This window comes from Mastigoproctus giganteus, chromosome 7, assembly GCF_048544385.1.
Source record: "Mastigoproctus giganteus isolate SK-2022 chromosome 7, ASM4854438v1, whole genome shotgun sequence".
NCBI lineage: Eukaryota > Metazoa > Arthropoda > Arachnida > Uropygi > Thelyphonidae > Mastigoproctus > Mastigoproctus giganteus.
The window spans coordinates 125,562,950-125,588,971 of NC_143581.1; the positions used below are offsets into that span (position 1 = coordinate 125,562,950).

The 26,022-nt window shown below is 36.8% G+C and overlaps 1 protein-coding gene across 1 annotated transcript in view; it reads right to left on the bottom strand.

Annotated features, from left to right (window-relative positions):
- Positions 1–26,022, bottom strand: part of unc80 (unc80, NALCN channel complex subunit) — a 1,843,891-nt gene that overhangs the window by 391,954 nt on the left and 1,425,915 nt on the right. The window contains exons 52-53 of the mRNA XM_090378420.1: positions 19,241–19,444; positions 11,163–11,202 (exon numbers count right to left, since the gene is read on the bottom strand). Of these exons, the coding sequence (XP_090234546.1) occupies positions 11,163–11,202; positions 19,241–19,444 (244 nt within the window). The remainder of the gene's footprint in view (positions 1–11,162; positions 11,203–19,240; positions 19,445–26,022) is intronic.

Genomic DNA, 26,022 nt, shown 5'->3' on the forward strand with positions numbered 1-26,022 from the left:
TGCACTTGTTACCGGTATATTACGTTACGTTTTGCCACGTTCTGCCCAGAAATGGCTCAAAAAAGATTTTCGTACAGTGCTGAATTCAAGTTATGAGAAGTTGTATGAATTTTATGATGAATAAAACTTGAGTTCAATAACTTTATGTAATACATTTTTTTTCAAATTTCAGGCCCCAAAATTAAGGTGCGTCTTATACATGGGAGCGTCTTATACATGGGGAAATACGGTATATTCCTAATGCAAAAAAATACTATAAGAAAATAATACACTATGCACAGTGTGCCTATTAAATAACAAAACTGACACTACTACAAAAAAAAAAAATAATAATAATAATAACACTAATGGCAAAGTAAGGTTATATATTTTCAAAGAAATCACCTCCGATGTGTGCAGTGTTAGCTACATAGTCTCTATAAACTGGGATATCTCACAGTACAGAGTACAGAGTATTTTTTGGGTCTAACGGCACCAGGGATTTACCCCATCTCCGTGTATGTTCTTTGTATCGAGGGCAGTACGCTGTCAAGGCCAGAGGTTTAAAAGTGTGCAGATCATGTATTGTGTAATATGTTGTGCCCCTTGTTCCTCTGGCTTGTTAGCCGCCAGGCCCCAGATGGGACCTGGCGTTTACGTACTCCGCCACGTGGAGGCCAGCCAGGTGCAAATACAATTGAATTATGGTATATCTTTAAAATATTAATCACAGAAGCCTCGAATGCTTATATACCATTAAAAAAATACGCCACAAGGAAGATTCCAAGATGGATGGAATAATGAAGTTGCCAGATTACTTGTATAAAAGATGTTTACATCTTTTATACAAGTTTTGAAAACACTTCTGATACCACTTTCAGCTGGTCAGTCACTGCAGCCAGGATCTCTTCTATTGTCCCATATCGCATTCCTTTCATGGCTGTTTTGATTTTGGGGAACAAAAAGTAATCTGCGGGAGCCAAATATGAAGAATTGGGGGTGTTTGATGACTGGAAACAATTTTTTTCCAAAAATTGCTTGATGTTGATGGCAGAATATGCAGGTGCATTGTCTGATTTTTCATCCTCTAACGACTCATGTCCTTTACAAAAATGAGAAACCATTCAAACACTCTTGGTCGAGACAAAATTTATCAGCATAAACTTTTTTTAAATCGTCAAAAGTTTCCGTAGCACTTTTTCCAATTTACAATAAAATTTGATAACTGCACTTTGCTCCATTTTAAATTTTCTGACAATGTGCACAAAACTACTATTACTCTTTCTGCCATAAATCATGAACTATTTTGGTCACTTATGTTAATACTAAATGCTGCATGCATGGTCTCATTATTTAATTGGCACACTATACATACTGAAAAAATTTATAGGCAGTTGTTTGATTCAATAATTTTGGTATGCCACTTTTATCAATACTTTACAGTACATTGAAAGTACACAATACTTGCTGAGGTTATTTGTCCCCTCTGCAGCTGGTGTTTTTAAATGAGATGAAATAAGGTAAGTGCTAATTGCGAAAGAGACAAGACAATTTCAGTAAGTATTTTATACATTCTTAAGTGTCTTCCAAAATTTTTCCTATAAATATAATGTGGTGTAATTTCAAATATACATAGGGTAGTCTGTAAGTAAGGAAACTATTTTGATTAACTCATAATAAAAATATGTATAAGTTATTTGAATAATAGTTTATGATTTTATTTTATTGTTTCAGAATAATTTGAACAAGAGAAAAGTAACATAAGCAATGCTGGAGAGGATTGAAATTATAAAGTGCCATGCAAAATACGAAAATTCTGCAGAAGTCTCATCTTCTGCAGCACAATTATGTCCAAAAAACATCGACAATAAAGACCATAAAGAAAACTGTGAAGAAGACTGATTAAGTGGGAACAGTGCACAATCTACAATAACCTGGTAAACCATGAATCTCAAACATATCTGCCAACTTGGAACTTGAAGGTAGGATATCAAAAGAAGTACAAAAATATCTCAAAGAAAGTAAAGATTGAAATTTAATACCAAAAACAAGCCTAAAGAGAATCATAAAGGAACTTAATATGAGGTTTATCATTATCATTATCATTATCAGCCATATGGTGCAAGGAAGCCTGAGGCTTTTGCTGCACTAGGCAGAAAAAAATTTCTGAGTTACTCTGAGAGAGAGAGAGAGAGAGAGAGAGAGAGAGAGAGAGAGAGAGAGAGAGAGAGAGAGAGAGAGAGAGAGAGAGAATGGAATCACCAAGAAAGAGAAGAATGATGATATCCAGCTCAGGACCCTGGGTGTGCCAAGCCCATACTCATGAGATGTAAGCACCTGGGGTTATCATCCTAGATTGCTAGATAATTTGAATGAGGATGACCCAGATAGACCAGAACTTGCCAAATTGTTTTTTGGCATTAAAGGTTACAAATGCAGATGACAATGTTTTACAAATCCAGATGACAAATGCAGTTAACAATGTTTGATGATGATGATGATGATGATGATGATACGTTTAAACTAAATGGAACTGTTAATTGCCATAACTGTGTTTATTACTCTCTTGAAAACAACCATTTTTTTTATTTCTTAACAAGGATTTAAATGCTCCTAGCATGACAGTCTTGGTTGGAATTTGGGCAGGAGGCATTCTTGGACTTTTTTTTTTTTTTTTCTTTGAGGGAACCTTGACAGAAAAAAACTACCCGAGACTGCTAAAAGACAAAATCATTCCATTAATGCAATTCAAAATCAATTTTCAGCACTGCTTTTTTTTTTATGCAGGATGGAGCACTACCTCACTAAGCATAAATTGTCCACAAGTTCTTAGATAAAAGTTCCTAGGTCAATGGGACAGTGGAATTCACTGAACAACCCATATTCCTTGGATTTAACATCTTGTGATACTTTTCTGTGAGGATCCTTAAATGATGACATATTTATTAATATACACAGATCTCTGTTTGAGCTTCAATATTTAATAATTAGAGAATCTGTGAATGTCTCTGAGGAACTGTGCCTTGCTGTGTGTTGTTCTATTCCAAAAATACTACAATTTTCTAAAAACCAAAATGGTGGCCATATTGAACAGATGTCATTTTAAGTTCATGTATGCCCTTTCTATTGTGCAGGCATTAATTAAAATGTATATTTAAAGTTAGCATTAATTAAAATGTATATTTATTCACTACTTAGGAACACCCCATATATTATGTTATCACTTTCACATGTACATTTTATATAAGTTCATTGGGTTTAACATGATCCACTTCAAAAGGCTATCACCCCTTCCTCCTTCTTATCTATTGACAGTACTTGTAAATATATATAGTAAACCCAGTTAGCACAGACCCATGTCATTTTCAATTTTAATCTTACAAATAATTTTATGTTCATTTTAGGTCAGCATTCAATTTTATCACTTTGAATTTCCCAACTGACCAGTAATACAATTGGGAACTTCTCAACTAGTAGTAATGCTTTTATTAGTATTTGGAACAAATAAACTGTGGGCATGCAAATTTCTTCCTTCTCTCTACATGGCTCAATCTTTCATTCAAAACGCACTTTCAAGAATTCCCTGTGTTCTGGGAGTAGGGGATAAAATGGCCGAACAAGTTTGCAAATATTTTGTTCAATATTATTCTTTGAATTTCACGAACTCTGTCTTGCTATAGCCAAAGTAGCAACACAAATGTCTCATTGGACACAGCCTTCAGCTTGAGTTCTGTTATATTGTTTCAGCAGATAATACTCTTAATTCTGATAATATATTATCAAGGTTTGACATTAGAAACTACTAAACTATGAAGAATATACATCTTAAAAAGATTTAAATTAAAAATAATTTTCTTAATTACACAACTTAATTACAATGTTATTTTACTTTGAAAATTAACAATCCTCTTATTTGTATTAAATACATTTACTCTATTGCTTATTACATCCCATCTATATTGGGTTACAATAAGACAAAATTCAGTCATGGGAAAAACTAATTACAGCAATGCTTACGTTACATTTTTTTATGGAGAAGGCAAGATGTTTATTTGGTATTTCAAACAAAGTACAATGGAGGAATAGAGAAGGTAGGATGGTTATTTAGAGTTCCTATCAAACAGGAAACTGAAATAATAGGAAAGATTATTTCTGTTATGAAGAGTTTGTATAGTATTTCTAACATTTAGTGATAACTGAAAGTATGAAGATACTTTCAGTTATCACTAAATGAACAAGTGAAACAAGGTTTTTGGAAAATGTTCAATGGGAAAAGCCAAAATCAAGTAAGATTACTGTTGTTGGTTTTGCAGTGAATTAACATCTTAAGCCACACAGTACCAAGGATTTTTATTTGGGGAGGCTAGGGTTGAAGTCATAATTGTAACCCAGAGAACATCGCAAATTCTTTTGTTTTACATAATTGAGTTTCTTTGGAGAGTCTTAAGCCTGGTGTGGCCCCTTGATATTGATGTCTATACAAGTGTGTGTGTGTGTGTGTGTGTGTGTGTGTGTGTGTGTGTGTGTGTGTGTGTGTGTGTGTGTGTGTGTGTGTGTGTGTGTGTTAATTGATTGATTTAGTGTTTAATGAAACATTTATACCAAATCAAAAATAAAAAGCCAATAAATATTTTTAGTAATCTTCAGACAGAATAACAAGTTACTAGATAAAAAAAAAAAAGGTAAATGTATATCAAAAAATACAAAAGGATAAATTCGAATGCTAATAGTTATTTGCATCAGCTTGGCCCACACTTGTAGGTAGAAGGAATTTTTTTTGTAGAGATGGGATACATTTAAACAAAGTGGTGCAAGTGTTTTTGCCAGTATTAGTGAGGATACCTTAAAGGTTCAGGGAAACTTCTAGTTTTGAGGGACAAGGGTAATATAAATATGCATTTATCTGATAATACTGGTCAAAGTAACGCTTGTACATACCTCAAGAGTTCTTGTTTGTTACCGCAATGGAACATATTAGCAAGATGTTCTGAGGGCAGAAACGTTTCAAATGAGCGGGTAGCTAATGCCAGGGAAGCGAGCTTAATAACTTTAAGGGGTGTGTCAGGAAAGTTAAGTATACAAAAATGCTAACCCTTAATTGTTTATACAGTAATGACAAAAGTGTCATCGATAAAATGAGTGAATTCAAATGCTGGTTAGGAGAAGTAACGCTGACATAATAGGGCTTAGGGAAATATGGTGCCACTGGGAGATAGGGGATGATCAGTTTCAGTATGGTATGTATAAAGTATTTGGTAAGGATAGGGAAGATACAAGGGGTGATGGGGTCATGCTTCTTATCAAAAGCAGCCTGAGAGTAATGAAAGCTTTCCTGGATTCAAATGTTTTGCATGCTAATACAGAATATGAATAATGAGAGTGGGAGTAATCCACAGGCCATGTGGTTGTAAAGATTATGATGAGAGCCTCTGCCTGCAAATGGAATGGGCAAGCAAGCATCAATGTCTTATTGTAGGTGATTTTAATTTGCCTTTAATTGACTGGAGCAAATGGGAAGGAAACTTCACATGGGGGACAAAACTTTTAAATCAACTAGATGGTTGCTATTTGTATCAACATGTCAGAGAAAGTACTAGGATAAATGAATATTCTAGACCTCATCATCACTGATGAACCAGATGACATAATTCTGCGCATTCTGCCCCAAGGCAGAATGCACTGGTCCCAAAGGAACTAGTAGTTGTTGATGACTCAATTGTGAGGGAAACGGGGACCATGCTTTGTAAAAAGGATAGGTGGAACAGGACCAGGGTATGTAGGCCAGGGGCAAAGGTTGATGACGTTGTAGAGCGGATATCATCTTTTCAGGGCACAAAAGGTGATATAGTTGTACACGTTGGCACTAATGATATTAAGAGTAGGAGACCGGCGGAATTACTTAACAAGTACAGGTCACTGTTGAAAAAAAGCCGTGAATTAGGGTGAATTTTAAAGTGTCTGCAATTCTGCCCAGATACGATAGGAAGGAGTATATGATGAGAGCCCTGTCGATCAATTCGGCCCTGGAAAGATTGTGCAAGGCTCAAGGGGTAGAAATTTTTTCAGTCTGGTCTGTACTTGTTACCAGGAGAGACTGTTTCTACAGGGATGGGATACACTTAAATAGAAAGAGTGCAAGAATGTTTGCTGATGCTATCGAGGCAGTGTTAGGTGTGTCGGAAAACTGCTAGATTGGGGGGATACAAGGACTAATAGATTAACGGTAGCCACTGGCAGAGGTGAAAGTGATTCTTGCATTGCTTCTATTGGAATGAGAATCAGCTTGGAAAATAAGATGCAGGATATTTCAGAGACTGCTGGGAGTCATTGGGGTACAAGTAAACACATGGGTTGTGTTAGGGTAGCTAAGAAAAAAAACAGGTGCGTGTACACCAATGCTAGGAGTTTGGTAAATAAATTTGATGAATTTGAGGTATTGCTCAAAACATCAAAGGCGGATATTGTTGGGATATCAGAGACGTGGGGTCACACAGATATAAGTAATGCAGAACTGGAATTTGGGGATTACAACGTCTGCAGAAAGGATAAACAGGATAGGAAGGGAGGAGGGGTTATGCTATTAGTTAAGAAACACATAATCCAAGGAAGTGAAGCCCGCCGATATCGTTGGACAGTGCAGTGTCAAGTCATTTTGGTGTGACATAAGTATTGGAAGATCAAAATTGAGAGTAGGAGTGTGCTATAGGCCTAATGACTCTGATGAGTATAATAAGAAACTGTACAGGGAAATAGAGTGGGCCAGTAAATCAGAGAGTCTTATAATGGGGGATTTTAATTTCCCAGATACTGACTGGAATTTGTGGGTTGGTCACTCACACACTAGCAAGGCTTTTGTGGATTTATTGGATAATTGTTTTCTAAATCAGCATGTTCAGGAGGCAACTAGAAGGAGCAATACTCTTGATTTGATTACCAGTAGTGATTCTTCATGCATTATGAATTTGCAGATACAGGAACCACTAGGTATCAGTGATCACAGTGTGCTGAAGAGGGATTTACTCAAGGAGGTAACTACCATCAGGGGTAAAGGGAAGGGTTATTGCTTTCGTAAAGGCGACTACGATGGACTGAGACAGTATTTAAATTCTATAAAGTGGGACTAACTGATGATGTTACCAACAGCAAACTCAAAATGGGAAGCATTCAAAGAACTTATCTTGGAAGCTACTAGGCTTTACATGCAAACTAAGAAATATTGTTGAAGGTTCAGGCCTAAATGGATGTCAGATGAACTAATGAGACATATGGCAGAGAAGAAAAATGCATGGGATACATATAAATTAACATGTGACACAGAAGCCTAGGATAGATATAAGTTGATCTGTAACCAAGTTACAAAGGAGATTAGGCAGACGAGGGCAGATTACGAGAAATCTTTGGCTAAGGGATGCAAAGAAAAACAGCAAGGAGTTCTTTACTTAAGTCAACTCTAGAAGGAAGTGGATGAATCAGATTGGTCGACTTAATATCGATGGTTCAACTGTTGATGATCCTGTTCAGGCAGCTAACAAACTAAATCAATATTTTGCATCTACATTCACACGTGAGGAGTTATTAAGGAAGGGGAATGCCATAGATGAAGTAAACACTGACAGTGAGCTAGATGACCTTGTAATAATTGAGAGTAAAGTGGAGGAGAAATTGTTGAAGATAAATACAAGAAAGGCACCTGGGGTGGATGGGATCTATCCAGTTATATTAAAGGAGGCAGCAAAGGAAATAAGCAAACACTTAGTCATAATTATGAGAGCATCCTTCGACTCAGGGAAGGTGCCCAAGGACTGGAAATTACAGACCTGTTAGTTTAATTTATGTTCCAGAGAAATTAATGGAGGCACTGGTTAAAGAAGCACTGCAGGATCATCTAGACAAGACTTCAGTTTTAGCTCAGACACAGCATGGATTGTTAAGGGGAAGTCTAGTCTCACCAATATGATTGGATACTATGATGTGGTCACAAAGGAACTGGATGCAAAGAATAATTTTGATATCATATATCTAGATCTTAGAAAGGTTTTTGATGCTGTTGCACATGTAAGACTGCTGCACAAATTGGAGCAGTGTGGCATTGGAGGCAAATTGCTGCCATGGATAAAGGGATGGTTGAGTGGGAGAAGACAGAGAGTGGTAATCAATGGACACTGCTCTTCATGGACAAATGCAATTAGTGGAGTTCCCCAGGGTTCAGTGTTGGGCCCATTTTGTTTTGTATATTTATCAATGATATTGATGCAGGTTTAATGTCCAAGTTTGCAGATGATACAAAGGTTGGCAGGGTTGTTAACGACAGTAAAGACAATATGCTACTCCAAGCGGATCTAAAAAAGTTGAGTAGATGGGCTGAGAGGTAGCAACTGAAGTTTAACAGTGATGTGAAGTTTTCTGAGCAGTGTAGATGGTTTGCAAGAGTAGCTCATGGTGTCTTGTCAATGATATACAGGAATTTTTCTAGTAGGGATAAGGAGTTGATCATCCCCTTGTATAAGGCAATAGTCAGGCCACACTTCGAGTACTGTATACAGGTCTAGAGGCCTCATTTTAAGAAGGATGTAGAGCTGCTGGAATGAGTACAGAGAAGGGCAACAAGGTTAGTGAATGGAACAAAGGGTTGCTCTTATGGAGAAAGGCTAAAATTTTGCAAACTGCAGTGTCTGGAGATTAGGCACCTGTGAGATGATCTGATTGCCTTGAATGGTTTGAGCATGCTCAATGCTGATGAGATTCTTCCTCTTGCTCAGAATAATCGCCTGCAGGGACATAAATTCAAATTGAGACAAGACGGTTGTGGGATAGATGTGTAGAAGTTTGCCTTTAGCCAGCAAGTGGTTGATTGCTGGGGCAAACTTCCATCTGGCATTGTAGAAGTTCATAATTTAAAATAACTTCAAGGCAAAACTAGAAAAACATTCGGAGTGAATAGATGGGTGAAACAAGAAGGGTTTTTTTTTGGCTGATGCTATATAAGCTTGCTTTCTTGCAAGCTTATATAGCATTGTCTTGTCTCAATCATAATCTTCCTTTCTGCTGATTATGCATGAAGACTGTTCAGAAATGTTTTTTGTTATTGTTATTTGGTTTTTTTTAGGAGCATGAGCAACTAAAGCCATATTGCTCCGGGAAATGTGGTGGTCATTCCCTGACCTTTCCGCATCCTCCATATTTTGTTGTGACGGGCTCGAACCCCGGTCTAATCAAGAAGTGTGTGCTATGCACTGCTGCTCCTTCCCACCTGGCTACGGAGGCACCAAAGAAATGTTGTCTGATAGAGAAATAGTTAAAAATATAAAAAAAAAAAACTTAAAAAATGTGCTCTTTTCAACAAGAAAAAATGAAATAAAAAAAGTCTTGCACTTGGTGCTGATAATAGCCTTGTTATAGCAAGCCCCAAAACAGGAGTACAAGGGCATTCAAAGAATGGCTTGACTTCCTGCAATGTCATCTGATTAATTTATGTATTGAAGGGGAACTGATGCCTCCTGAAAATGGATGGATATTTGGTGACTGAACTTAAGTGAATAAAAGCTTTGAACTTTTTTTATGTACATACTGGCTGTCTTTGGATAAATATTTAAATATACTGATAAAACAGTAGCAACCTCTGATAAGCCAATTTAAAGAAGAGGTCAGGAACACTGAGAAATCTCATATTGGCACTGTTAGCTTCTTCAAAAAGTTTCCAAACTGAAAAATACAACAAGCAAACAATCACTGGTGAGTGGCCCAATTGGGGCAAAAGCAATTTTGAAGAAAAGATAAGGTAAAGAAATTCAAAATCAGAAACTTATGGTGCAATGAAAAACAGTCCAAGCAAGCTGATAATTCTAGTTAAGTCATCATCATCATATATGTGAATAAAAGCTGTTTTTAGTCCTTTATTTTGATCTGAATAACGAATTTTGCTTATTCCTGTAAAAGTTAATGCAACATTTGAAAATCCAAACTTAAGTTGCTTAATTAAATGTGGCCCACTTACTAAGGTCATCATTAATTGATATGTTTAAGAATTTCATGTGTAACTTGGTATAAAAAATTTACTTGTGAAATTCTTAATGTCACTGTTATACCAACTCTTGCTAAATCTTGCACTTCTCTTTTTGAAGTGACCAACATATGTTGACTAAATGAGATGGATGATTAGGACCTAGTCACAAGCAGTTCGGCTGCAAGAATCACAGAAAGTTTTGAACAAGAGGAGATGATTCTTTTCTTTTGTTTGGTGAGGAGGTACTTTATTACTGCATGTGATCATATGGTCCACTTAAAAATGTTTCTGATCACTGAGGTAGCAACCCCTAAAGATTCACCACTTCTAAAGAGAGCAAAGTCAAAACATCTTCCACGAACAAAGAAAAATCCATGAACGGAAAAATCCTGAGTGTGCTAACATTTGAAATATATTGTACTAGTAAATAATCCTATGGAAATATTTTAAATGCTGGGTACATGCTCTGAAAATAAGCAAAATTTTGAAAATAAAATAAAATTTTGAAATAGAAAAGCTGGTAACATTCTTTACTATGGCAGCTGCCCATATTGTTCATTACAAGTAAGGCCATAAAACATAAAACATTTGGAAATAAAACAGCTCCATGGGCATTAGAAGTTTGGTACACATTTCAGTTTGTCTCTTTTGTTGACAACAAGCATGGGAAATGGCTTGCAGAATGTGTGTGTGTGTGTATGTGTGTGGGCAATACATTAAGGTGCTTGCTCTGTGTTGCCATAGAAATGAAAGCCCAGTGAGAAAGACAAACAAAGCAAGCAAATATTGCTCTGGGGGAGACCTAAAATCTGGGTGCACAGTAAACTTACATTTCATACATTACATTTCAGGTGACAAAGCTCAGATGGCAGATAAAATTCAATTTGTTTCAGTAATTTATTAAACAGGCTGTAACAGAGGCCTGCAGAATATAAAATGAATATAACTTTAAAATAAGCACACCAGTCAAACAAACTACACAAAAAACTGAATGATTATTTTTATCATTAATATGATTTAATGGAGACAGGTAAGTGCAGCAATGAAAACAGCTCTGATAAAATATCATATTGAGGAAAACAAAGTTTTTGAAATATTTTAGGGTATCACATTTCTAATTTTACATATATATTTTTTATGATAACTGTATACAAAAGATAATGAGATACTATTTACGTACCCTTAAGGAGAGAACTTGCAGCACTCCAATCAACAAGTCTCTAAAAAATAAAAATGTTTAATATTACACAACTGTTTATCACTTCTTCGTTTAAATATTTTCGTAAGGAAATTGGCTTATATACACCAATGTGAAAAATTGAAGTTGAATAAATTTTAGCTAAATTGAGTTAGATTCTTCAGTCAGAGAGTAACTCTGAATAAATTTTAAAGGAGGATTAGAAAAATTATTAGAACTTGGAAAATGAAGTGGGCAATTTTTTTTTTTTTTTTTTGTTGAATTTGTTTATGTTTTCTTCCTTATGTCATTTTACCAATATTAGCGCTTTTGTAAGTAGGCACATATGTATATGTATAAATATTTTTGTGTAAGGGACCAAATTTGTTCACACATATACACACATACACACATATATATATATATATATATTTTTTTTTTCCCTTTAAGGTTGTAAATGTAGTATCAACAAAATGTGTCTGTATATGTACAGTTTCTCTTGAAACTTTACAGCAGCATTTCTCAAACTGTGTTCCACGGAATACTAATGTTCTGTGAGATGCGAACAAGTGTACCGTGAAAAATCATAATTAATAATTAAAAAAATAAAATAAAATAAATAAATTTTGCACATTTGTAGTGTACACCACTTTTGAATCATTATAACATTTAGCATAATTTTTTTTCGGTTATATTAGTCTATACTGGCATAGACTAATAATCAAATAGACCGCGGAACACTTTATTTTGGTAGGCTTTTGCATAGAAAAGTATGCGTAGAGATAATGACATCTACAAAAAAGTAGCAATGTAGTGATCTAATATGGCATTCATATGTGCTTTAGCCCAGAGTAAATGGGTTGAAGGAGATGAGGAAGCGAACCGATATCATAACTAAACTCACTTCTTTGTATAAATTTTTTTTGATAATTATTAGTATTTCGAAATATTATTATTAAAATATGTGACCATGGATTTGTGGTTGAAAAAAGTAATTTTAAAACAAGAAGCAAGTATTTCTAGTATTGCAACTGTGGTCAATGAAAACGAACATAATATTGTCACACTTCAAAGTGAGGATGAACAATTGCAGCCTATTGTTCTCCAAAAACCCAAAGTGAAAAAACAGGAACCAACTAATAAAAGACCAAAACGAAAGTATAATGACAGTTATTTGAATTTTGGCTTTACATGTGTTGGAAATAAAGATGCACCTGATGCACAGTGTGTCATATGTAATAAAATATTAGCAAACAGTTCTTTGGCTCCTGCTAAACTAAGGCGCCTCTGTAACCAGGTGGGCAGGAGCAGCAGAGCGTAGCACACGCTTCTTGATTAAACCGAGGTTCGAGCCCGTGACCACCAAATACGGAGGATGCAGAAAGGTCAGGGACTGAATCCCGCATATCCCTGGAGCAATATGGCCTTAGTTGCTAATGCTCCTAAAAACCAAAATAACAACAAAAATAACAAACAACCTGCTGAACTTGTGTTTTGTGAATATGCTGTGAGATGAAAAGTGTTCCGTGAATATGTTGTGAGATGAAAAGTGTTCCGTAACTAAAAAAGGTTGGGAAACCCTGCTCTACAGAGCAGTGTTTCCCAATCTTGCTGGAGTAGACATACTCGCAGGTACCACATTAAATAAAATCTCTCTAAACTATTCTGTCAAATTCATGTTTGTTTCCCCAACTTTATTCACTTAGAACTCTGACCTTTTCTTAGAAACTCAATTTTATTCAGTCTAATTTTCCTAACAGCAAGGTAATTTTATTTGGAAATTTTAATGTTCAAAACTATAGCTGGCATCAGTTTTCTAGATATATACAGGGTCATTATAAAGTCCTTGTGCAGTTTTAAATTTTCATAACTTCCATTCTATACATGATAAAATCAATCTGTAAAAAACGTTAGAAATGTAATTTAGTGAAGTTTAGTATGTACTAAGGGTGATTCATTTATTTGTTGTAGTTTAACAAAAATTTTATTATTATTGTTAATTTTTTTTGCAGAAATAGGCTTGACCAAATGACTTCAATAGAAGAGGAAGCAAATTGTGTGCTGTGGTTGGCTGGGTTAAACTCTGTGATTGCAGTACAAAAAAGATTTAGAATCCATTATGACAAAGATGCACCACACAGAATTCCATAACTAATTGGATAAAAAAGTTTAAAGAAACCGGTTCCATCAATGATAAACCACAATCTGAAAGGCCAAGGATGGGTTGTCAATAGTAAAGAGCTATTTGGAAATGCTACAGAATTACTTTATTCCTGAACTAACACGTTTGGGAGTTAATGGATGATATAGTTTTTCAGCAAGAGGGTGCACCTTGTCATTTGGCTCTCAGTGTTAGGCAGTTTCCGAATGAAAATGTTCCTAACAAATGGACTGGAAGGGGTGGACCAATCTCTTGGGCACCACGGTCACCAGATTTGAGCCCACTGGATTTTTTTCTACCGGGAAATGTTAAAACTATTGTTTATTCAACAAAACCTCACTCTTTATATGATTTTTCGGACTAGAATAACTAATGTGATTCAGGGTATTACTGAAATCAACTGCAAAACATATTTGTAGATTTTCAGAATCGTATCTCAATTTTTGTATGTAATGACAGTGGACATGTTGAGAATTAACAATCCCAAGAATAAATGTATGTAAAACTGTAATACATTTTTTCTCTTACCCTTTTTACCGATTGATTTTATCATGTATAGAATGGAAATCATGAAAATTTAAAACTGCACAAGGCCTGTATAATCACCCTGTATAGACCCAGCCAGCTGCTGAGGTTCGATTATTAATGATTATTAATGACTTCGCACAGCTTGTTCATTTGCCTACTACAATATCAGCTAATCCAAATCACACAACCAACACTCTATCTTTTCCTCAATCCTTCAAAGTACTTGTAATTGTTAGTGGTCCTCTAGGCATCTCAGATCAAACTTAGTATTCAGAATTCTTTCTTGATGTCAAGAAAGCTCCAAGTCCTGATGGCATATCTCCGCCTGTTCTCAAACTCTATACACCTGAGCATGTTCCCATTTTATATTGCCTTTATTTTTTCTACTGGCATTTTTCCATTTCTTTGGAAATTTTCTCATATACAGCCAGTCCCTAAAAGGGGTGACAAATGCTTTCTCCCTTCTAATTATCATCCCATTGCACTTTCATCTACTCTTTCCAAAGTAATGGAGAAATCCACCAATTGCCAACTCTTAAACTATCTCAAAAATTTCCATTTGATTAATGATTGCCAATATGGATTTTATCAGTGTCAATCCACTGGGTGATATACTAGCTTATGTTAATTGTCTTTGGACAGATTCTATGGAAAAATATGGTTAAACTCAAGAAGTTGCTCTTGATATTTCTTAGGCTTTTGATCATGGTTGACATAAGGGCCTTTTAAACAAACTCTGTTTTTTTTTGTAATTGGATATTCAGTTTTCTTTCTGAGTGCAGAGGGGGTTTGAGAATCTAACTTCTCCTCTGTGTACCCCAAGGTTTTGTTCTTCCTTCTACTCTTTTCTTTTGTATATTAATGATATTTTTCCACTGGTTTGAATCCTATCTATTGTTTCACTGATGACAGCATACTGTATTCCACCTTCAAGTTTGAGAAAACTTACACTGCATGAACAGCATCAACTTCTCAAACATCCACTACCACTTCCTTAAATACTGATTTCCAGGTAATTCTCCAATGGAACAAAGAAACTTAGTTAACTACAACCTTTCTTAAAACACAGTTTTGTCTTATTTGGGACTACTGTGACTCTCTCTCTCTCTCAGAATAAGCACATCACAAATACTGCTTACTTTGCATTAAAAAAATTGGGTTTTCTCTTTTTGCTCTTGGCATTATTTTTGTTTTGAACAAATACTCACTCTGCACAAATTTCAAATCTGTCCTACCATGAGCTATCGTTTCCACATTTCAGCTGGTTCCCCCAAAACCTCTCAATCTTCTACACTCCATTTAAAAGAGGTCAGTCTGATTATTTAATGATTACTTTTTTTTGTTACATAGTCTCTCTATGTTAGAAAGGATGTTAGGATGTTAGAAATTTGAAGTTCAGGATCTGGATGAAGTTTGCGTTGTCTACAGAAGTGGATGGCAACTGTTTTCTGCTGCGAGAGCCGATAGCCGTTCAGGCTCGCCCATTGTTGAATTTTATTAAGTGATATCTGAAGCTGTCTTTCAATAGACCTCATGTTTTGAGAATGACAGGAGATGGAAAGGTCATCTGCATAAAGGTAAGTCTCAACTGTATTTGGAAGCTGCTTAGTGATAGAATCTATTCTCAGAGCAAAAAGAGTGGCACTCAGTACTGATCCCTGTGGAACACCTTCTTCCTGGATGAAAGTTGTGGAAAGGGCATGTTGGTATCGAACTTGAAATGATCTCGTATGTAAGAAGTTCTGAATAAATATAGGAAGGTTGCCTCGTAGTCCGAGAAGGTAAAGATCACTAAGTATACCATACCGCCAGGTGGTATCAAAAGCCTTCTCTATGTCTATTGAAACCATTACTAGATGTTCATGTTTGACAAAAGCATTACGGATGGCAAATTCAGCCTTGACCATAAGATCTAGGCATGACCTGTTTTGACGAAAGCCATATTGACTATGGCTCATTAGCTGTTCCGACTCTATGATCCAGACGAGTCTTCTGTGGATAATTTTCTCAAGAATTTTGCTGAGGCAGCTTGAGAGAGATATGGGTCTATAGCTATTCAGGTTGGTTGGATCTTTTCCAGGTTTCAGGAATGCCAAAACTGTACAGTGATGCCAAGAAGCTGGAAAAACATTTTCTAAAAATATGCGATTGTAAAAGACCAGGAGGCAGCGCAAAGCTTTGTCATCAAGATGTTGTAACATGACATAATAAATCCCATCTGGCCCGGCAGCACCATTGCGGGCGGTTTTAATGACATGTAAAAGTTCAGAATATTGCAGAGTTTTGTTATATGGGAGAAGACGAGCAGTTTGAAAATGAATAGCATGCTTTTCTTCAGTGTTTTTAATTCTTTGGAATGAGGTAGGACAGGCTGTTGCTGCTGAGATTTCGGCAAAAGTATTTCCCAAAGCATTAGCTATATCTGCTGGATTAGAGAGATCTTTCCCATTCCAAGAGAGGATTGGAGAAGGTATGGTAGGAAACTTACCAGACAGCTGTCTAATTTTTTTCCATATTATTTTGGAATCAGTATTTCTGTGAAAACTGGAGGCAAAACAGGTCCAGGATTCTTTCTTTGCTTGCTTTTGTAAGAAGCATGCTTTTGCCCTTAATTTCTTATAGTTAATGAGATTGACTGTGCTCGGACATTGCCGAAACAAATTCCAGGCTTTATTTTTTGCTCTCTTTGCTGTGGTGCATTTGTCATTCCACCAGTAATTATGATGCTTTCAGCCCGGGGGATTTGATAGTGGTATTGTGTTTTTAGCCACATTTAGAAGATGCGACGTGATGTACTCTGTGGCATCATCAATATGTTCGAGGCGGATTTTTTCCTCATCAAGGTCGATTGATGATTGAAATTTTGCCCGGTCTGCTCGGACAAATTTCCACTTTCTGCAGGGTTGAATTGAAGGAGTCTTTGCTATCAGAAAGTTGCATACTATTGGGAAGTGGTCACTGCCCATGGGATCATTTATTACATACCACTCTATGGTTGGGACTAGTACTGGTGAACAAATTGAGAGATCTATTGCTGAAGTGTGTCCTGCTGGGAGCTGTACGTGTGTCGGTGCACCAGTATTGAGTATACTGAAATTTAGTGCCTCTAAAAAGCTTTCAATTAGTCGGCCACGTCTATCCAATTTGGGAGAGCCCCATAATGGGTGGTGCCCGTTAAAGTCCCCTAATATACAGAGAGGTGGAGGTATCTGTATAAAGAGGTCTTCAAGATCTTTTAAAGAGTAAGTACGGTTTGGTGGTAGGTAGATTGAGATAAGTGTTATTGCACTATGGAGAGTTATGCGAACAGCAACAGCTTCTATTTCAGTTTGGAGTGGGATATGTCTAGTTGGGATCTTCGAGTTTACTAGAATTGCTACACCACCATGGGCAGCATTAGCAGTATTTCGATCTCTTCGATAAAGGCAATAGTTCTTTATCGAAGGAGAAATTTGTGAGTTCAGGTAAGTTTCCTGTAGACAGAAGGCAGCTGGAGAAAATCGGCTAATTAGGTATTTAATATCGTCAGTGTTGCAACGAAAACCTCTGCAATTCCATTGTAAGATACTGTGGTTCATTTAGGTTTAGTTGAGGATGATTTATCAGACTGTTTTTTGTTTGAGCACTTTTTCCGGTCTTTTTTTGGGAAGCTGGGGCGCCCAGTATCCATAGTGTCATTGGCATGCAGTTCTAGTATGGGTTCTTCAAGATCTGAGTGTACATCTACTTCCATACTATTGGTGGATGATTCAGGTTTCTTGTTGTCTTTGGTAGTTTTTAATTTTTCTTTCTCATGCAAGAGTGTCCGAGTATCAGTTGGGATGCTGATTGGAGTGTTGGTCGATTCACTGGTTTTAGTTTGGTGTGTGTCTTTTCCTGAATTAGATAATGTATTTTTAACCCAATTAGCCATAGATGTGCTGGGGGGTATTGATACATCTGTTTGTACTCTATGTTGAAATAAAGCTTCTAGTGTGAGATGCATATGAACGACTGGGCATGGTCAACATAACCTGTCTGCGTGCCTCAGGGTATGTGACTTTGTGTTCAATTTTATATTTTTGAATTTTTTTCCCTGTTTTCCACATTTCACAGGATTTTGAAAATGCTGGGTGACTTTCTTTGCAGTTGAGGCAAATGGGACTTGATGCTGAACAGTCTGCTTGTGTATGTTCCTTGGAACCACAAATAGGACAAATAGCTTCTCCTCTGCATGCTTGTTGGGAATGTCCATATTTTTGACATTTAAAACAACGAATGGGATCAGGAATATAAGCCCGAATTCGGCAGTTTAAATAGCCAGCTTTTACTGAGGATGGCAAATCTGGGGTACTGAAGGTTAAAATGATTGACCTAGTTGGGACGAGATTTCCATCTTTTTTAGTCATTATGTGTTTGGCATTGGTTACTTTTTGATTACTCAGTTCTTGAACTAATTCCTCTTCTGATATTGTAAGTAGGTCCCATTCGGTTATAACGCCTTTCGAGGAATTTAGGGTAGATACTGGCAGGCCACCGAATGTCGTTGTTTTTAGCAGCCACTCGGAATGTTTGGAGTTGGATGTTTCAATTAATAGGTCTCCGGATTGCAGTCGTTTAACCATTTTTGGTGTTCCAGCAATCGATTCCAGAAATCTTTGGATGACGAATGGTGATAATTTTCCGACAGGTTGGTTGGAGAGAGAGTGTATCACCAGAAAGTTTGGCATTTCATTGCACTGCACTTCTCTTCGGAGCCTTTTTGGTTGGTTCAGGTCTTCATCGTTTGGTTTATCTAGCCTTGAGTTTGAAGGCTCTAGAGGTGGATATTCATTTTTATCCATCGTTGCTTCTTTTAGCCCTGGGGGATAACTTTTCCCCCAGATTACCGGCCCCGCCACGGGGAGGCAGGAGCAGTGCCGCTCGGAGGTCAAGCGGATGAAGTGTTAGTCGATTAATAGAACAAGAAATATAGGAAAAAGAAAGGTGTGTTTCCTTTCTGTGTTCTAACTAGTGGTTTTCAAGTATAGAACTAGTTTTAAAGAAAAGCTGTTGATAGAAATGTAGGAACTTAAAAGGAAATAACTTCAATCACTTTTCAAGAGCTCTCTATATATCGCAAGAATATCGCTTGGCCTCGAAATACGCTTGGCACCCGGGGCCTATATACCTTGTACTTTCTTTACTTGAACAAGACCATTCAATGATATGAACCTGACTACCCTGAATATAAGAGACCAATTCCATATCAGAAAATCATAAGAGTTTTATGGAGAAATGTTTCCTGAGTGGAGTCATATTTTAATTATTAAATGGTTAGTAGATAAATTAATTTTTAATCTAATAACTTCCTTTAAAATATAATTCAGCTAAAACTTAAAAAAAAAAAAAAAAAAAATGCATAAAGGCTTACCCGTATTGCTATTTTTTTGGCAATCTTATTAAAAGTCTTGTCAAGTCTACGAAGAACCATTATTAAAGCAGGTCTCATGGATTCTTGGGCCCATTCTGAGTGTGGTAATATTTCATTCATATACAGCTGAAGTCCTGGGCATGTCATAGTAACAGGGTCATATGGAGACACCTTTAATAAACTATGAGCTATTTCTGCAAGACGCTGCAAAGACAGAAATTGTCCATATATTATAAATACAGTCGTTTTTATTTTCTTTAAAATTTTATCAATTAATGCACATTAATAACATTATAAATACAGAGTTAAACAAGTGGGAGTACTAAAGGTATCTATATTAATCAAGACACACACACACACACACACACACACACACACACACACACACACACACACACACACACACACACACACACACACACAGTATTCCAAATTAAAAAGTAAATCATACATCCTTAATAGTGCAATTTAACATATTATTATTTATTATTATTATTATTATTAGCCATACTGTGCAAGGAAGCCTGTGGCTTATACTGCACCAACCAAAAAAAAAAAAAAAAAAAATCCCATGTTACCCTGAGAGAGAGAGAGAGAGAGAGAGAGAGAGAGAGAGAGAGAGAGAGAGTCAGAAGTAGAAGGAAATCAAGAAAGAAAAGAACAATGATATCTAGCTCAGGACCCTGGGTTTGCCAAGCCCATACTCAACAGATGTGAGCCCCTGGGGTCTAATAATATGAGAACAAATTTACACAAACAGAATTACAAAGAGTTAAAACTGTTTGAAAGTATATAACAGATAAAATATCAATTATTCAATAGCATATCAATTCAAATAGCAAAACACTATACAGAACCTTTCAGAAGAATGTGCAAAAAATTCTCGGACACACAGGAAGGTTCAAAGCGAGAGTTCAAAGTTATATGACAGCCATAGCCTCAGGTACAAAGTTATATATATTTTAATTTTTAAAAATAGCAATATAAGTCTTGAATGGAAAAATATAATTAAAATAATAATTAATATTAAGCACCAATGTACCTAGTATGAATAAAAATTTTACAAATTAATATCTGTTCATTGCATCAGTCAATACACATTGATTACCTCAGTGGAGGAAATGACCACAAATGGTCTTGTATTAAATGTTATTTATTTTTTTTTTATTTTTTTTTTTATGAAAACTACAAACATGAAAGGTATTAGAACTGATAGTATCATGTATGGATTGAAGGTTGAAAAGATGAAAGAAGATACTTATTGATATTACACATAAACTGCTATAGTTTGTAATTTTCAGGAAATTTATGTGAAGGGAAGTTGTTGCAGAAAATTGACAGTCAAATGATGCTTCCTAGTTGAAGAATATATTCAGCAGGCATGGAGGTGGGGTGGTTATTATAGAAGCCAATTCTGAAGAAAAGAACTGTGCCCATGGAAGTATCTATAGAAAAGGCATGCAGCAGAAACATAACATCTACAAGACAGTGAGAGAAGAGACTTTGTAAAAGATGAGTCATCAATTAAATCTAATCTGCTCTCTTTTGAATGGAGTCTAGAAGAATAAAAGAAGTTATATTCCATGGTAGGGTGGGTTTGAGATTTGTACAGGTTGAGTAGTTGTTTAGAATAAAAGTAATACTGAGAGTGAAAGAGAAACCCAGTTGGACAAGAAGCAAGTTTTCTACTCTTAGCCTGTTCGAAATCTAGTTTGGACTGATTAATAACTGCATTATAATTGTTGCAAACTTTGGTGTATGAAGAAAATGAAACTGAAGATTTGGAAACAAGCCAATTATGATATGCAAAATTCTTCTCTTGAACAGCCTTAGCACATTTATTGGAAAACAAAGGTTTAGATAAAGGATGAAATTTCAATGTGGAGTGTGGAATAAAGGATTCCATCCCTACAAGAATAATTTTGCTGACATGATCTCAGCAAATATTGACATCCGAGGTTTTGAAACAGTAATCTGGAAGGAAAGGAAGAAAAGAAATCTCACAGATCATTCCACTGTGCATTCTTGTAATGCCAAACAACACGAGGTTGGGAATAGCCATGAGAGAAAGACTCCATTAGCATTAGCATTAGTAGAGGCATTTGATGCAAGAAAGCAAGCTTATGCAGCATCAGCCAAAAAAAAATAATAAAATAAAAATAAAATAAAAAAAATAATAAATAAAAAATAACCACTTACACTTCACCCCTCTGTTCATTCGAAATACCTGTCCAGCTGAGCCTTGAACTTATTTAGGCTATCAACTTCCAATACAAGGGATGGAAGTCTATTCCACCAACCAACCACCCGCTGGCTAAAGTCAAATTTCCTCATGTCTATCCTACATCTGTCTTTTCTCAATTTGAATTTATGCCCTCTCAGGTAATTATTCTGAGCAAGAGGAAGAATCCCATCAGCACTGAGCATGCTCAAACCATTCAAGGCTTTATACACCTCTATCAGATCACCTCACTGGTGCCTAGTCTCCATACACTGTAATTTGCAAAACTTAAGCCTATCTTCGTAAGAGCACCCCTTTGTTCCATTCATTAATCTTGTTGCCCTTCTCTGTACTCGTTCCAGCATCTCTACATCCTTCTTGAAATGAGGCTTCCAGACCTGTATACAGTACTCTAGGTGTGGTCTGACCATTACCTTATACAAGGGAATAATCACCTCCTTATCCCTGCTAGAAAAATTCCTATATATTATCGACAACACACCATGAGCTACTCTTGCAGCCCATCTGCACTGCTCAGAAAACTTCATATCTGCCTGCACAACCACCCCCAGGTCCCTTTCATTCTCTACCACTGTCAGTGCAGTACCACAGAGTTGATACGTTGCTCTGGCGTTGCTGTTTCCCATATGTAGTACTTTACATTTGTCAATGTTAAACTTCATTTGCCACCTCTCAGCCAATCTCCTCAACCTTTCCAGATCCTGTTGCAGCAGCATAGTGTCAGTAGTGTCCTTGACAACCCTGCCAACCTTTGTACGTCTGCAAACTTGGACATTAAGCTTGATATACCATCATCAATATCATTTATACATACAGAAAACAATAATGGACCCAATACTGAACCCTGAGGGACTCAGGGTTCAGTATTGGGTCCATTATTGTTTTGGTATGAGCAAATGAGCAGTGTATTGACACTGCTCATTGTGGACTAATAACATTAGTCCACAATGAGCAGTGTCCATTGATTACCACTCTCTGTCTTCTCTCCCTCAACCATCGCTAATTCATTTCCTGGAATTGCCATATATCCTGAGGTGCCTCCGTAGCCAGGTGGGAAGGAGCAGCAGTGCGTAGCACACGCTTCTTGATTAGACCGGGGTCCGAGCCCGTCACCACCAAATACGAAGGATGCGGAAAGGTCACGAAATGACCACCGCATATCCCGGAGCAATATGGCCTTAGTTGCTAATGCTCCTAAAAATCAAATAACAACCAAACCATATGTCCTGAAACCCAACAGAAATGTATGGTTCTTCCAAGCTCAGAAATAACAAACTCTTTATATACCTTTTACGACTGGGTGGGTGATGTTCATGGTGTTTTGCACGGCTTGAAGTGCATTTAGAGAATCAGAGAAAATTATACTGTTTTCAATATTGGGGGATTCACTATACTTCGGTGCAACCTGAGTTACCATTAGTTTGATGGAAAATATACTGAACTCATGTGGCAGTCAATAGGCTCAATGTGATGTTCAAAAAAACTACGGCAATTCCAACATGGGCATCATTTTTTGATCCATCTGTATGAACTAGAACAAAGTTTGGAAACTGCTCCATTACTGCTGGTACAGTTGCAAGAAATTTTCTTTCTGCAGTGCAGATTTATTCCATTTATGAAGATGGAGTAATGCTCCATGGAGCAAGAAGAAGTGGAGGGGTATTTGCAATATTATCAAAAGTCAGATTAAGTTCTTCTAAAAGATGTCTTATTCTTATACCTAAACATCAGTTAGCAGTAGGGCAGTTTTGGCATAACCAAAACTGCTGTGTTGCAGGGTGAAAAGTATTTGCCAGTTTCAGTGTTCAGGCATAGAGTGGTGCCACCTAGTAACCCAAGCAAAGAGAAAGTTAGTATTAACTAAAAATAAAAAGGGGGTTAAAGAAAGGTACTTTCCTTTCTAGGTTATATTATTTGAATAGATTTCTTTAACTCTAAAACTCAAGAGTTAACAGACTTGCAAAACTCAGAAGAAACATATTTACAGTAAAGTGTACCAGATAATCACTATGAAAAGGCACTGTGATCACTAATATTGCTTGGCACTTGGGGCCATGATAGAGGCAATAGATGAATCTGACATAATATGGTAGAGAAATTTTAAGCCAGAGAAGATCGAAAAGAGGAGATTCCAAATTACTGTCTCTGACAGGGAATATCAGAGTGGAAATAAGCACAAGTACCACCTTTGAAGTGAAAGGAATCATACAGTAAATAATTCAGGCAACTGAGAAGAGCAATGGTTGAATCAACCAATAACTGAGATTCTGTCAGAAAAAGCACAAGGGGTTTGGCAGACTGTAAGTGGAAATGGATATCATTGAGATTACAACTGAGACCACGTATATTTGTGAAATGAATAAGGAAGTGTTTGGGAGGTTTAGATCTATTTGCAGGTAAGTTTGTGCTATTAGTTTGACAATTCATGGTGTATTCAGTAGAAATAAAAAATTAGGGGGGGGGGGACATGCTGTATGAAGTAATGAAATTTTTGGATATGGAGTATATGCCCAGCTCCTTGGCATAATGTGCTCTCCACAATGCTCCCCGCATAGACACTACTTGGACACTCCAGTCACTATCTGGCAGAAAATAGGCAAGTGCAAAGTGTGTTAGTTGTCTGATGGCACCGGGGATTCCTCCCATCTCCGCATTGTATTCTTTGTAAGTGACACAGAACTCTGTGGAGGTCAGAGATTTAAAAAGTGTGTGGAGAGTGGCATGTTGTGCAGTGTTATGTTCTGTTGTTTCTCTGACCATTTAGCCATTGGGCCCCACCATTGCCCACACTTTGCCACGAGGAGGCAGGTTAGGCACCTAGAAGATTATTTAAGTAGTCTGGCAGGCTCCACCACCTAATTTCCAAGGATTTTGGTGGCAAGACCTATATATAAAAAAGGGGATGAACACTAGAATTTGGAAAGGCCAAAAGAAGTTTACAAGAAAGCAGTTGAATTTTTTGACGATGATTTGAATTTGGCGGCATTGTTAGGGGTACTCAGTCGGTTTAGTTAGAGTTAGGGGGAAGACCGGGGAAAACAGGTAGAAGGATGGGGACAATAGAATAGGCATCCCCAAAGAGGTCAGTGGGGCAAGCCCCACTAGGAGAAGTATGGGGAGGCAGGAAGGGGAGGAGACGGAGACCGGTCTACTCCCTCCCCTGCCTGGGGATAGGGTTTTAAAGGGAACCAGGTTAGAGTACCCAGTTCGGATTGCCAAATGGAGTGTTGGCAGCAAGGCTGCAGTATATCTTCATTGGTGATGGTTGTCAAGTCTATGTCCTGTCGAATCTCGTTGGAAGGTCAAACTGCCCATCCCATTCTGGGGGTGGGATAACACAGTTGGCAGTGGTGAAACCCATTAGGCAAGGGGGATGACAGAGACACACGTTTACTTCATTCATAATTTGCATTTTCTCTTTACTTGCATTCTATTTTTATACTTTTTTTATAGTTTAGAATATATACAGTGGATTCCGGTTATTTGGGCCACCGGTTAATCGGGGCAGCCGTTTATTTGGGGCAAATCTTAAAAAACAAAAACCAATCGAGAAAATAGCCAGGGTTTACTTCGCTTAATTGGGACAAAATGCCGTTTAATCGGGGCAGGAGACCTCGGCACTGGAGATTACCCTACGATTGTCTCCGACCGTACCACGTAGTTCGGTCGGATTTGTGGAGGTCACAACCATAAAACAATAAAAACAATTAGCAGTCACCTGTTTATTGGGCTTTTCTGTTAGTGAAATCTATCATAAACGGACAGTAAACTCGATCTTATTGAATTTGCGGTAATACCGACAGCTGGAATTCTGTGGGTTATTATGGTAAAATGTGTTTACACTTCTATGAACTCTTCAATCATATAAAAAAATTAATTTTCAAAATCTTCTCTTCATTCCTATTTTTAAACTTTCGTAATTTGTTACTCTGTTCTCACTTGCGCATGTTGTGTTACTTGCAATTTGTGTGTGCCTGTTCTTTGTTATTGATTGCTTATCTTTTTACTGTTTTAAATTTTAACCCCGACCCACAAATGTCAGTGAACAGAAATGTCAACTAGTTTAGTTAGTATGTACACATTATTACAGTACGTATTAATTCTTCCGATTATCACGTATATTCTTCCGATTTTCACGCATCATTTAATTTTTTAATTGGTAAGGTAATAAAGAGTAAATTTGTGCTTAATATATCTTTACTTTTATAGCCTGTGGATAATATTCCTCCTATTTTCGCTAATTAGAATCGCTGTTTAATAGAATTAAAATTCAATTCACAAACGTGATCACAATGACCGGCGCTTACTACACATCATATAGTGAATGGAACTTTACTGTGGTGAATTCGTCGTAACGTGATTTGACTGTACAGTGAACCAATTGTAAAGGGGGCGGGGATGCACATTGTATTTTTAACTATTTACGTGAAACTTCGGATAATTGGGGCAGCCACTTAATCGGGCCAAAATGCACTAGTCCCGATGTGTCCCAAATAACCGGAATCGATTGTATATATATATATATATGTATAATTATTTT